Here is a 15,256-nt window from a genome sequence, read left to right on the forward strand (position 1 = left end):
AGGGATAATAATACCTGCATGTTAGAATTAGTATGAGGTTAAAATGAGATACTTTTCTAAAGTTCTCTGTGTGCTTTTGTGATGAAGATATTACTCCTTTGTCAAGTTTGCTACAAAAATTTTACATTTGTTTCCCTTTTCAAAGCATTATTTATTTTACACAAAATTGTATTTTAAATTGTATTTAATCAAATGTCACTTTCCAGTCATAATTTAAATATAAAACTAAAAGGCATAAGAAAATGATATGGATATATACATGAGTTAATGTGGCAATAATATGAAATAACAAAAATACCATGATAATAGCCAGAAAGTGGAAAGCATTTTTAATTAAATGTTTCTTTATATCTTCATGTTTATTATGTGCTCTCTAAACCAGTTTGCCTAAGGTCATATTGTTCTTTAAAAATACTGTGTCACATGTAAAGTCTTTATTCTCAACCAGTCACTTGAGTGGAAGCAGTTGCCAGTTTAATAGAAAAGGGAAAAAATCATCAGGTTAAAAAGCCATAAAGTATATAGCCTATCAAAGTTGATTTCATCTTATCTTTTTTCCAGAAACATGCTCAGGGGCAAGTTCTGTTGGATATAGTCTTCAAGCATCTTGATTTGACTGAGCAAGACTATTTTGGTTTACAGTTTGCTGATGATTCCACAGATAACCCAGTAAGTTTAAGCTGTTGTCTTTCATTTTTATTTTAGTTTTTCTCTCTCATTAAAATATAAAGTCCTTTCTGATTTGTTCACTGATTTAATGCTTTTTTTTTATTTTATTGAATAGAGATTATTCTTTTGCCTTTGTTCCCCTTTTCTTGATGTTTTAATCTGCCAGAGGTTATTGCCTTTAAGGTTTTCATCATTATAAGTCAGCTAGTGCCAGTTTTATTAATTATGTCTCAGGCAATTGAAAAGCAAATCTAATTTATGCCTCTTAAAGAGAGAAAACTGGGCATAAAGGTTAAAATATCTTTTTATTTTGTATAAAAGACTTACATAAATTAGTCTGCACTAAAATAAGTTTTATATGGTATTTAGAAAAAGCTATTTCTAACCAAAACTCCAGATTTGTTCAGTGTAAATTTTCCAAATTGCAAAAGAGACCCTCTCAAATGAGATAGAGATTAAATTTCAGAGCTGTACAATTATTTGGCATTAAGTTCCTTGAATTGTTATTTATTCTTCAGTAATTATGATCGTGATTCTTTCTGATTGGAAAGACCATATCATAGAAATAAAAGATAGCATTTGATGAATAATAGAAATGATTACTTGGACAATTAAGCACTATAAAATGTACTAAAGAAGTATAACTTACTATGAACGTAGATGAAGGATGTACCAGCAAATTCTGATTGACTTCATCATAAATTTATATGTTTATACAGTGAGGGACTTCTACGAAAAAAATGATGGCCTTTTGATTAGTGTAATACTGTTAATTTTGAGGAAAATATTTTGTGTGGTTTAGAAAAATTGGGAGGCTGATTTCTCTCTTATAGTTGGGATCCTAGTTCTGTGAATGATTATTTAGTGGGAAGTAAATATGAAACATTAAATACTTTCTTGGCATCATTTACTGATATTGTATTACCAGCCATCCATGGAAAAATAGGATGCTGTGAATAAAAACACACCTTTTATTCAAATCATATATTCTATAAGAGATTAAAATTCTAGGCAGGGTGCAGTGGCCCAAACTTGGCCACTAGCCAGTGTAATCCTAGCACTTTGGGAGGCCATGGTGGGAGGTTTGCTTGAGGCCAGGAGTGTGAGTCCCTATCTCTACTAAAAAATTGCAAAAATTAGCTGGGTGTGGTGGCATGCACCTGTAGTCTCAGGAGGGCGAGGCAGGAAAATTACAATCACTTAAGCCCAGGAGTCTGAGGTTACAGTGACCTGTAATGACCCCACTGTACTCTAGCCTGCGAGACAGAGCAAGACCCTGCCTCAAAAAAAAAAAAAAAAAAAGTGTTACATAAAGTTGTATGCAAAAAGACATTTCTTTCCCCCCAAAATATTATGGGGGTACAAATGCTATTGGTTACATGGATCACCTTTGTTCTGTTTGAGTCAAGGTTATAAATGTGCCCACCACCCAGATAGTATTCATTGTACCTGTTAGGTAGGTTTTCGCCCATCCCCTCCTCCCCCCTCTCACCTGTGTGATTTCCACTAAGTTGTACTTTCCTCTCTGCACATGTATGCTCATCTGTTACTTCCAGTTTAATAGCAAGTACATGTGGAGTTTGTTTTTCCATTCTTTAGATACTTCACTTAGGATAATGGTCTCCAGTTCCATCCAAATTGTTGCAAAAGGCCTTAATTCTTAATTTATCCTTCCTCGTGATTGAGTAGTATTCCATAGTGTGTGTGTGTGTGTGTGTGTGTGTGTGTGTGTGTGTGTGTACACACCTGAAAAATACCAGAAACAGGTTTTTTTTTTTTTTTGAGACAGAGTCTCGCTTTGTTGCCCTGGCTAGAGTGAGTGCCGTGGAGTCAGCCTAGCTCACAGCAACCTCAAACCCCTGGGCTTAAACGATCCTCCTGCCTCAGCCTCCCGAGTAGCTGGGACTACAGGCATGCGCCACCATGCCTGGCTAATTTTTTCTATATATATATTTTAGTTGGCCAGATAATTACTATTTTTAGTAGAGACGGGGTCTTGCTCTTGCTCAGGCTGGTCTTGAACTCCTGACCTCAAGCGATCCACCTGCCTCGGCCTCCCAGTGCTAGGATTACAGGCATGAGCCACCACGCCTGGCCCAGAAACAGGTATTTTTGAGCTAGGTTGATCTTTTCGCTAGCTCCTACTTTCTCTTACTTTGTCTTTTCTATCTTGAACGTATCCTTTCAAATAAAATATATTCCTAATTCCAAGGGTCCAGTTGCTTCTGATCCAGAATAATTCTTCCAGAAAAGCTAGAATCACAGAATTGTAAAGACCCCAAAGAGGCTTTAGAGAGTATCTAGTCTTAACACCTCCATTTTTCATGAGATACGATCCCAAATCCAAAGAGATAAAACCCAAGCTACTTCCTGGCATTAACGAAACTAGAGTCTGGATCTCCTAACACCCCATGCCACTCTCATTCACTTCACTGCAGTTTTAGTATTTAAACATTTGGAAGGCTTCATGAGATGTCAAAATGTGTCCACGGAAGGACCTTTAGAGGACAAATCTTACAAGTAGTATCCCATTTCTAGTTTTCAATGTGAAATTATCTTAATGCCCTGAGGATAATTAATGGACTAAAGTAAAGGGATCCCATTCTTCAAAAGAGAAAGGAGAAAGGGCATATCATTTATGAACTATCGTGAATTTGTTAATCAACTAAATGTTTCAATACTCTTATGGTGAAAGTATCATTAAAATTGTTTTAAAGATGAAAAACTGATGCTTACATAATCAACTAATTTGTTTAATGACACATAGATTAGTTAAGTAGCTGAGAAAGGATTTGAACTCAGATCTGTCTTACTCCAGAGCCTGTGCTCTCTCTACTGCACAATGTTGCTCCCCAAGAGAAAGTGACACGGATTCACACAGTTTACAAAGACAGTGAACTTACTAGGGAGAGGAGGTAACCATGCAATAAAATTACCATTAGGGATCAAAAGGAATTTGATGAGATTCTAAAAGAATTAATTCTCATCTATGTTTAGTTCAGAGTTTTTTAATCTTAAAGCTTATCTTTGTTATATTAAATATATATATATGTATCTATGTTTTATATATTATATAATTAGTTTTAGAGAATCGGAACTATTGCTTTAGGCACATAGACATTGAAATTAATTTAGTTGGACTTATAATTCATAAATTAAAAAGGCACCTAGCTTTTTGGTGTTATACTATATGTAACAAATACAGAACCATAGCTCTGACTATCCTTTTCTTTAGAGTCTTCCCTGGTAATGAGTTCCAGTGCAACAAACAAAATTACTTACAGTAAAGCTTTGACTTTTTTGAAATTTCTTTAATTTAAAACCTGTTTATCACAGCTTCAGCTTTTAGTATAATGTCTTGTATAATAGTAATATTCACTAAATGTTGAATGAGGAAAATAGTGAATATTGTGGTTATAATTCATTATGCATAATTTCTTTAATTTTGTAACCAGTTAAAGTTTCCTTAGTGGTCTTTATCAGCATGCTGTTTATTAGAGCCTTGAGATTACATTGTTCCTGTGCATTTATTTTCTTCCTCCCTAAATTGAAATATACCACCCTTTGGAAGGACAGAGGGTAGAATATCGATTACTCTTGGCTTGATCTTTCTGCAGGTTAATTCTTTTGATATTTTGTGTTGTAGTTATAATATTTTACTGGTTTCCTTTTCTTTTCATAACCTCTAATCTTGTGGTTTTTAAACTGGAGCTTGCATGAAAATCACACAGAAGGCTTCTTACATATCTTTGGTGGCCTGTTAAATGTTATTAGGTCATTAAATATGAAATGTCCAATTTTGAATCAAAAGTGTAGTTTGTTTCTCATACAGGAAGCAGTACAATTAATGAAAGTTTGCACCTAAATTATTGACACAGTTTTGCTATCTTAATGGCAGCTTGTTCATGCCAGCAGCAAAGAAACCTGGAGAATGACTGGCAATGAGATCATGAAAGAGATTTTCCACAGCTTGTTTAAAACTGAATATTTTCCCTTGCAAGAAGTGGTCCAAAGTCTGAAAGAAGTGGTAGTCAGCTGGTGCAAGTTCTGGTGAATAGGGTAAATGACAGAGAGTTTCCAAGTTCAGCCTCTGTAGTTTGAGTAGCATTGTTTGTGCAACATGTGGTCCAGCATTGTCTTGCAAGAGGATTGGCCTGTCTCTGTTGACCCATCTCTGCTGCTTAATCGCAACCATCTTCGTCATTTCATCCAATTGATTGCAGTAAACATCTGCTAGGGCACTTCATCTAACCATTGTGCCGAACGCTTGTGATTGTAAAAAAGAATCCATTTTTAATTACATGTAACAAAACAGCGTAGAAACAGTTCGCCTTCATGTTGTGACAGCAAAGAAAAGACAAGCTTCCAGACGTTGCCTCTTCTGACGCCCGTGTAAGTCATGGGGAACCCATCTATCCAGCTTCTTTACCTTGCTTATTTGTTTCAAATGGTCCAATATTGTTGGAATAGTAACCTCAAACCTTGCTGCTAATTCACTCATAGGTTGAGATGGATTCGCTTCCACTACAGCTTTCAGCACATCATTATCCACCTTGGTCTCAGGTCTCCCACGTGGCTCATTTTCACGATTAAAGTCATCAGAACAGAACTTCTCAAACCATTGATATACTGTATGTTCATTAGCCACAGCCTTCCCAAACATGATATTTCTAGCTGTCTGCGCTGCATTGATTCCACGATGAAACTCATATTAAAAAATAACACGAATTTTTGACTTATCCTTGGTTTCACAAAAATTGCTCTCAAAAAAAAAAAACCTGAAAGATAATCTCAAGTCAAAACATGCATTTGAAAGAATGAGGATGTACCTTCACAATAAAAAAAAATCCCTAAGAAGTATCAAAATGAAATGTCAGAGATATCTATCAGCTGTCAAATTTAGTACTTAAGGAAATCAGACTTTTCATACTTAATAACCTAATATTTTTTGCTTTTGATCTCTTTTAACTCTGTTGCGTTTTGGGAGGGAATGACAAGCGGATCTGGGGTCTGGAGAAGTGTTTCAGAAAGAAGCAGGAGCATATGCAAAGATCCAGAGTGAAGAGGCAGTAATGTTGAATTTGAGTAACTGAAATAAAGTTTCAATTAATATGCTAATATGGCTGGTATATAGAGCAAGAAGAGAAGAGGGGTAAGAGATGAGGTTTGTGCTGTACATGAGATCATGAAGTGCCTTTTAATCCCTGATAAGATTATACTTACCTATGTATTTATTTGTACAACTAATATGAGCCTTCTATTTTAGACTCTGGTTATAGTGTAGCTAGTCAGTCTGGTTACAGCAGACACTTGGGAGATTGTTGAAATAATGAAGTTACTAGAAACACTAGTAGTGGCTGGTTGTGGGAAATGAAGAAAAGTAGATGAGTGCTAGAGAAAATTAGGAGATAAAGTCATCAGGACTTATTGATTTGATTAAGGGTGAGGGAGTTCATGAGGGAAAGAGAGAAATCAAAGTTAATACTTCAAGTTCTGTTTTTGGCAACTTGGTAGAATGAAAAACATGCAAATAGTATTGTTGGCTTTCTTTTTCAGTTTTTAATTATTTATTGCTAGCCTATAGAAATAGGCTTTGTTTATCAATTTTGTGTTCTATACCCTTCCTATACTCACTGATTAATTCTAGAAGCTTTTCATAAATTTCATAGGATTTTCTACGTAGATTATCATGAAAATACATCACAGAAATTTATATATGTAAATTACATTGATTTTTTTCAAATTTTAAACTAACCTTAAACTAAAATTTTTCAAATTTCACCCCAGGATACACGATTGTTATCCAAGGGGTTTGAATATTTTAAAGAGGTTTATTCTGAGCCGAATATGACTGACCACATCCTGAAGCTACACAATCTCAAGAGATCCTGAGAAAGTGCGCCGCAGGAGGTTGAGTTACAGTTTGGTTTTGGGTTTTATACATTTTAGGGTGTCAGGAATTACAGATAAAATCATAAATCAATACATGGAAGGTATACATTGGTTTTGCCTAAAAGGATGGGACATCTTGAAGCTGAGGGCTTACATGTTATAGGTAGAGTCACAGATTGTTTAATTTGCAGTTGATTAAAGGAGTAAAAGCTTTATCTAAAAGCTGAGAGTTAATGGAAAGGAATGCTTTAAGGAGGTCTGCTAATTATACAGAAAGCCACAATATACTGGCTCGAAGTGATCTGTTAAGCAGATTGATGGCCTGCAGGTGTGACTTAACTTTTTTACATTGCATGGTCTTGGGTCCTATTTATAATTTAGTATCTTATTGTCACAAAGAATCTGTTTTGTCAGACTTATGATCTCTATTTTAACATTAATGCTTGTCGGATGTTGTGTCTAAACTCCAAGAGGCAGTGAGTTATAATGAGGCATGTCTGACCTCCCTTTTCTGTCATGGCTGGGAACTCGGTTTTAAGATTTTTCTAGGGTTTCCTTGGCCCAAAGAGGGTCCGTTCAGTTGATGGAGGGGCTTAAACTAAAAAAAAAAAAAAAATCTTATTTTTAGTTTACATAGTTCGTTGTATGTTAACTTTGTATTCTGAGACCTTGCTAAATATACATTACTGCTAGTATTTCTTTTCATTGATTTCTTAGGATTTTCTGTGTCATTTGCCAATAGGGACTTCTTCATTTCCAGTCTTTATTCTTTTTTTTTTTTTTTTTGTCTTTCTCATTATTTTTTCATTCATTACTGGCTGAGACCACCAAGACAATGGTGAGTAGAAGTGATGGGAGCAGACTACCTTGTTTTGTTCCCTATCTGAAGAGTACTCAGTGTTTCACCATCAGGTATCCTCTTAGCTGTAGGGTTTTGTCCCTAATCAATGTAATTGAGTCATAATTTACATAGAATAAAATTCAGTATCCATTCATAATGAAAACTCAACAAACTTGGAAAAGAAAGGAACCTTTTCACTATGATAAAGGACATCTACTAAATACTTACAAATGCATCAGGGAAGTACAAAGTAAAACCACAATGAAGTGTCACTGCACTTCCACTAGAATAGTTAAAAATTCTTTCAATAACCAAGTATTGGCAAGGATGTGGAATAACTGATAAGAATTGCTTGTAGGAATATTTAAAATGATATAATCATTTTGAAAAATGGTTTGGCAGTTTCTTATAAAATTAAATGTACACTTAATATATATCGCCCAGCAATCCCACTTATAGCTTTTTATCTGAGAGAAATGAAAATGTCACATAAAGCTTTCCATTACAAATTATGTAGCTTTATTCATAATAGCTGGACGTGAATTAACCTTATTGTGCATCAATAAGCAAAGGGATGAACAATAATTACTGTATGTCTATACAGTGGAGCTCTGTGTGATTATATTACTATGCACATTTTGGAGCTAATGGTCTTTGCTGAGTCCTCTCTTTCAGGATTTCCTCCTCAATTTTCTGGGTATTCTGCCAAACCTGAACTCTGTCCTCTGACATCTCAAGTCAGTAAGGCTGTCCTCCTCCTTATGCAGGATTTGAGCTTGCCCTCAGACAAAAAACTGCAAACATATAAATTTCACGTTTTGCAATTTTTCTGCTTTTCAGGAGTAAACTTTGCTCCTGTTTCTGCCTACTTTTGGTTGTTTTCCAATGTCAAATAGTTCACACATGCACACACATGGAGAATAATGAATTGCCATTAGCAGACGAGAAATTTTAAGGATTTTTTAGAAGATTGAATGTTGACATTCAATGTTGACATAATTGGTGGAAAAGTCTAACCAGAAGGCTAAGCTTCTCTTTTCTTTTCTAGTTGAACAGAGAGCAGCAGATACAGTTTCCCCTAGAATAAAGCTGTTTGTGTGTTGGAGTGTGGTCAGGGGGAGGAGAGCTCATTTTTACTTGGCAGTATAATTATATAACTTGGAAGTTCAAACGAATTATTTGAAAACTAGTAAGACTTTTAAAGCTAAAAAAATACATATCAGTACCTTTTTATATACCATTTAGGAGACATAATTTGACAAAATAGCAAATTAAGGGTTTTTAAAAAACCCATAAATCCATTAAATATCTAGGAATAAACTTAAGCAGGAGTGTCAAGAGCTATATGAAGAAAATATAAAACTTTATAGGAAGAGGCCAGGCGTGGTGGCTCACACCTGTGCTCATAGCACTCTGGGAGGCCGAGGTGAGGGGAGGGCTTGAGCTCAGCAGTTTGAGACTAGCCTAAGCAAGAGTGAGACCCCATCTCTACCAAAAAGAAAGAAAAAAAAAAATCTCAGCTGGGCATTAGGGTGGGCACCAGTAGTCCCAGCAACCCGGGAGGTTGAGGCAGAAGGTTCGCTTAGAGCCCAGGAGTCAGAGGTTGCAGTGAGCTACAGTGATGCCACTGCATTCTACCCAAAGTGACAGAATGAGACTCAGTCTTAACAAAAACAAACAAGGCAACTGAACACTCCTCTTCACAATCCCCCATCCTCTCCCAAAAAATTAAAAAATAAAAAAAAACTTCACAGGAAGAGACCATAGAAAACATGAATAAATGGACATATCCCATGTTAATGATAAGGAAGAATCAATGTTGTAAAGATCTCAGTACTACTTCCAATTTCATTGGTAAATTCAATGCAGTTACTTGTTCAGAATCTGAACTGAGTTTTTGGGGGGGAGTGAGTAGATTTGACAATGTGATCTTCAACCTCATTTGGAAGAGAATCTGGATAAACAGAGATACGTAAAATATAGATTAAAGAACTTAGCAGATGTAAAAATGCCATATGATGATAGAATATTTAATGTGTTATTAGCATGGACATAAGCCAAGAAACAGCCCAAGAATAGACTTTTAGCTATATGAAAACATAGTTTATTATAATGGTGGCATTCAAATCAGGAAAGGTATTGGAACACTTGGTTGAAGCTGGGAAAAAATATACTTAGATTCCTAATTGATACCATGTACAAAAATGAATTCCAGCATAAATTTAAATGTGAAACAATAGTATTAAAATGTTAGATAAAAATATGGAAATTTTTAGATAATATTTGGTTGTTATGATTGTTCAAGGCAACAATAGTCCCTGTATTTATAAAGGAAATGCTGGTAGATTTCACTATATAACATTTAGAATATACAATGAGAAGTATTTTAAAGAAAACTAAAAGATACAGGCTACTAACTAGAGGGAAATACTTATGACATATATAACAAATTATTAAAATCTAGAATATGTAAAAGAGCTTCTACAAATAACCCAGTAGAAAAATGAGGAGATAGCATGAACAGAAGACTAAGTATTAATGACAAACATACAACAGGATATCAGCCTTACTAGTAAATCAGAGATATGTGAAATAAAATTATAGTGAGATAGCACTGTTTGCATACTAGATTAGCAAAAATGTAAAGATGCCCAATACCTATTTCTGGCAAAGTCTGAGGAAAAAGTACATTTCCAATACAACTGATAAGAGTGTACAGTGAAAAAGTCTTTTTGGAAGGCAAATGGCAGCATATATCAAAATTTTAAATTTACTGTATGGGAGAATTTCTCTTGCAGCATTATTTGTAATAGGAGATAGTAATGGGGAAAACTGAAACAATCCTAAGAGAATAGTTGAATCAAGTATGGGACATCTGTGGGCATGGTGGTGCTTATAATCATGGCTACTGGAAAGGCTGAAGCAGGAAGAAGGATTGCTTGAGCCAGGGGACTTCTGGGCTGTAGCATGGTATGCCAATTGGGTGTCTGCACTAAGTTCACCATAAGTATGGTGCCCTCCTGGGAGTGGAGGACCACCAGGTTGCCTAAGAAGGGGTGAACTGGCCCAGATCTCAAATAAAGCAGGTCAAAACTTCTGTGCTGATCATTAGTGGGATTGTGGCTGTGAATGCCACTGTACTCCAGCCTGGGCAACCATAGTGAGGCCCTGCCTCTTTAAAAAAAAGAAAAAATATATATATATACACGCATATGGGACATCTACTCATTAACTATGCATCTGTTAAGTAGGTTGAAATATTTGTGTGGATATGGCAAGACTCCAGAACACATTGTTAAGTAAATAATTAATCAAAAATGGGCAAATAAGTAAAGTTTAAAATAATAAAATTAGAATGAAGTAAAAGATAATATAAACCATGCCCATTAAATGCATTTATGTATATATAATTTTTAAATCCTTATAGGCATGTATTATCTAGATGTTACTAGTTTCTAGTGAAACATTATGGCATTTAAAATTCATATATATTGTATTTCTGACAGTTAAGAAACTTTTCTCAGATATAGCACAATAATCCAATTGATATAGCAGTTCTTGGAACAGAAAGTATAGTCTGTGACTAAATATAGGTAGTGATCTCGGCGCCCATTTATATAAGAACAAAGTTAAGGGTTTATAATACTTGTTTTCAATATATAACAAAACAGTTACTGTAAGCAATTCTCCTACATTATATTCTCAAGGGGCTTCAAAACATTATGTCTATACACAAAAATTTGTACTCAGATGTTCATAGCAACATCATTCATAATAGCTCAAAAGTGGAAACAACTCAAATGTCCCATGAAGTGACTAGATAAACCAAACGAGGTATATATGTGTGGAATATTGTTCAGCAATAAAAAAGGAATGGCATATGGCACTCTCACTAGGATGGCTGTAATTTTAAAAAGCTAATATTGATGAGGATTTAAAGAAATTGCAACCCTTATACATTGATGGTAAGGATATAAAAAGCTGCAGCTACTGTGGAAATAATTTGGAAGTTTCTCAAAAAGAGTTACCATATGAACTAGCAATATCACTCGTAGACATATACCCAAGGGAATTGAAAATGTATGTTCACACATCAACTTGTATACAAATGTTCATAATGTTATTATTCATTTAGCCAAAAGGTAGAAACAACCCATATGTCAGCCATAAAAAGCAATGAAGTACTATTACATGCTACAACATGGATCAACCTTGAAAATATTATATTAAGCAAAAGTAGACAAACATAAAAGGCTATATCTATTATATGATTCCATTCTTTTTTTTTTTTTTTTTTTGAGACAGAGTCTTGCTGTGTTGCCTGGGCTAGAGTGAGTGCCGTGGCGTCAGCGTAGCTCACAGCAACCTCAAACTCCTGGGCTTAAGTGATCCTCCTGCCTCAGCCTCCCCAGTAGCTGGGACTACAGGCATGTGCCACCATGCCCAACTAATTTTTTTCTATATATATTTTTTAGTTGGTCCAGATAATTTCTTTCTATTTTTAGTAGAGACGGGGTCTCGCTCTTGCTGAGGCTGGTCTTGAACTCCTGACCTCGAGCAATCCACCCGGCTCGGCCTCCCAGAGTGCTAGGATTACAGGCATGAGCCACCACGCCCGGCCTATATGATTCCATTCTTATGAAATGTCCAAAATAGGCAAAACCATAGAGACAGAAAGTAGGTTAGTAGTTGTCAGGGGCTGTGGGGAGGGGCACACTGGAACTGACTGCTAATAGGTACAGGATTTCAATATTCTGGAATTAGATGGAGGTGATATTTGTGCAACATAGGGAATGTACTGAAGTGCAATGAACTGTACACTTTTAAATGGTGGATTTTGTGGTGTGTGAAATATATCTCACTAAAAATCCTATATAAAAATGATGGTGGTTCTATTGGCATAAGCATATCATATTTTGATAAATATTGCCAAGTTCTCCATCGAGATGGTACAATTTATTAATAAAATTTTAGAAGCTATGTGTGAAAGCTATGTGCCTATTTTTTTCTCACGTGTCATCAAAACTTTTAGTCTTTGCCAGTATTTCTGTTGAAAAATAATAACTTAATGTAGATTATATTTGTTATTTCCCTAATTATGATCAAGATTGATCACATACTTAAATGTCATTTTTATTTCTTTGTGAACTTCTGTTCTTATCCATTGCCTATTTTTCTATTAGTGTTGATCTTTTCCTTACTGATCTGTAGAGCTTCTTTATGTGTTAGCTTTTTTCCTAGTATTTCAACTGAATGACAGATTTTTACCATGGATGCTATCTTTATTGTCCAGTTTTGATATAGCGTTGTCCCATCTTCATGGTTTAAACCATGAACCAAGATCCTATCTCACTGATATCATTGATGAGGGCTATTAAGTTTCTCAGTGCTTATCATTATGTTCCTTCTAAGCTATGTCCACTTAACCCATCTATTTGTATGTGGAAATGTATTTGTATTTCTTATATCAGAATATTTTGAAGGAGAACTGAGTGAGGAAGGCAAGCTTTGGATAGATTAATTCATCCTAAATTTTGGGTTTTAGACGGTCATTGAAGTGAATATCATTTATGAATTTTCCTAGGAAATATGAAGAACAAAATCACCAGAGTAATGGATAGATGGGTGGAAAGATGGATAGATAGGGGAAACAAATGTATTAAATTGGGCTGAAAACCTTACCACCAACTGTTGAGTCATTTAGCAGGTTTAGTCCTTCAATAAATGTTTTTAATACATAGTATATGTCAAGCCCTGTGCTAGGTGCTGACGATCTAGTGTTGACTGAAATGGATTTTATTCCTGACCTCATGGAATGTGTAATCGAATGAAGGAGACAAACAATAAAAAGGTAAAACACTATAATCCCAGCACTGTGGGAGGCTGAGGGGGGATTGCTTGAGGCCATGAATTCAAAACTAGCCTGAGCAACATAGCGAAACCTTGTCTCTACAAAAAAAAAAAAAAAAAAAAAAATTAGCCATACATGGTAGCACACACCTGTAGTCCTAGCTACTTGGGAGGCTGAGGCAGGAAGATTGCTTGAGCCCAGGAGGTCAAGTTTGCAGTGACCTATGATTGGGCCACTGCACTCCAGCCTGGGTGACAGATTGAGACCCTGTCTTTAAAAAAAAATTTTTTTTAAATAAATGAATAAAAAGGTAAAACAAACGTAATTTAGGTAATGTTATAAAGGAATTTAACATTACTTGCTTGTTTATAAAAAATAACTGACTAAATGGGAGCTGTGTGACATACTTTTGGTAGGATGGTCAATGAAGGCCTTTCTGAGGATGTAGTATTTAAGCTTAGACTTACAGGTAATGTTAAGAGAGCCATAGGAAATCTAGAGAAGGACATACTATGAAAGGGAAGCTTGAAATTGAGGGCTTTAAGATGGCGTCTTTGAGAAACCGAAGGGAGACCATTAAGAAACAGAAAGGAAGCCATGATGGCTGGGACTTAGTAAATGGAGGTGGACTCAGAAGAAATGAAGAGACTATTCAAGCCATAGTAAGGACTTTGGACCTTGCAGAGAAATTATCAAGAGCTGTTAAGCAAAGGAGTGACATAATCTGGTTTATGTTTTAAAAGACTACTGTAGCTACTGTATGGAGGATGAAGAGGAAGATGGTGAGGGGGAAAAAAAAACCTGGGAGAGCATTGGCCAAAGCCTAGATGATAAATTCTAGGTACAGTTTAAAAATGGAGTCAGCTAGATTTAATGTGTTGGATGTTATAGATCATAGAGAGGAAAGATTCAGTGATTACTCTCAGCTATTTGTTATTAAAATCTGTGTGCTGTGCATGAATTCAAATGTGGGCAGAAGGTAGGCTTATAAATAGTGATACCTAAGCTTACCTTTATGTAGTGCTTTGAAAATACTACCACATCTAGTACCTCATTTTGGGTTCTTTAATTTTTTTAACTGAAACATGTTGGCACGTGAAATTTTTCTGAATTCAGTTATAATTTTCCGGAAGTAGAGCTAAACTGGCATTCAGATGTATTAACACAGCTTAAAATCCTCACATACAAATAGCAGTCATTCTCCAAACGAAACATTATTTCATACAAAATTGGTGGGGGCTTTTTGGGGGGCAGGGAACGGTACTTTATGTTTAAAGGAATAGGGTAGAAGTTACAAAATATCTCCTAAGAGTAGATTTTAAAGTTCTATAATTAAGTTTTGTCTGAATGAAAGTATAAAGCCCAGCATTTCTTTTTTATGAAAGGTGGAAAGAATTTTAAAAATTTGCTAGACTGCCATAAACTATAGTTAAATTAATGGAAATCACTTCAAATTGCTGTAGTAATTAAGCATCTTCACTTTGAAAGAGAGGTTTTACACAATGTATAATTTGATGGAAAATTCAAATCAAAATCATAGTTTCCATAAATATATACGGTAATTTCTAACATAATTTTATTATATTTGATATGAAAAATTTTGTCTATAATTTAATGGTTTTTTTCCTCCCTAAGCTTTTTCAGAAATGCAATTTTTAGCATTAATCTCCAAATGAAACAGATTTGTAAGCATTGATACATTAGTTCCTCAAGGAAAAAAGAAATGTTTTATTCATTTATTTTACAGAGGTGGCTGGATCCAAACAAACCAATAAGGAAGCAGCTAAAGAGTGAGCATACATATTTACTTGATGTTTTGCAAGTATATTTTATGAAGATAAAGGATTAATATAATCTGATTAATTAGAACTGCTTTTGTTAATTCTAGGAGGATCTCCTTACAGTTTGAACTTTAGAGTCAAATTTTTTGTAGGTGACCCCAACAAGTTACAAGAAGAATATACAAGGTAGGTTTATGGAGCATATTTTTCTTGACAATACTG

General features: G+C 35.1%; 1 protein-coding gene across 2 annotated transcripts in view; it reads left to right on the top strand.

Annotated features, from left to right (window-relative positions):
• PTPN4 (protein tyrosine phosphatase non-receptor type 4) overlaps nt 1-15,256 on the top strand; it is a 183,759-nt gene that overhangs the window by 86,616 nt on the left and 81,887 nt on the right. For both annotated transcript variants that reach the window (XM_045559157.1, XM_045559158.1), the window contains exons 3-5: nt 562-669; nt 15,001-15,043; nt 15,142-15,220. In XM_045559157.1, the coding sequence (XP_045415113.1) occupies nt 562-669; nt 15,001-15,043; nt 15,142-15,220 (230 nt within the window). The remainder of the gene's footprint in view (nt 1-561; nt 670-15,000; nt 15,044-15,141; nt 15,221-15,256) is intronic.

This window comes from Lemur catta, chromosome 8, assembly GCF_020740605.2.
Source record: "Lemur catta isolate mLemCat1 chromosome 8, mLemCat1.pri, whole genome shotgun sequence".
NCBI classification, from domain to species: domain Eukaryota; kingdom Metazoa; phylum Chordata; class Mammalia; order Primates; family Lemuridae; genus Lemur; species Lemur catta.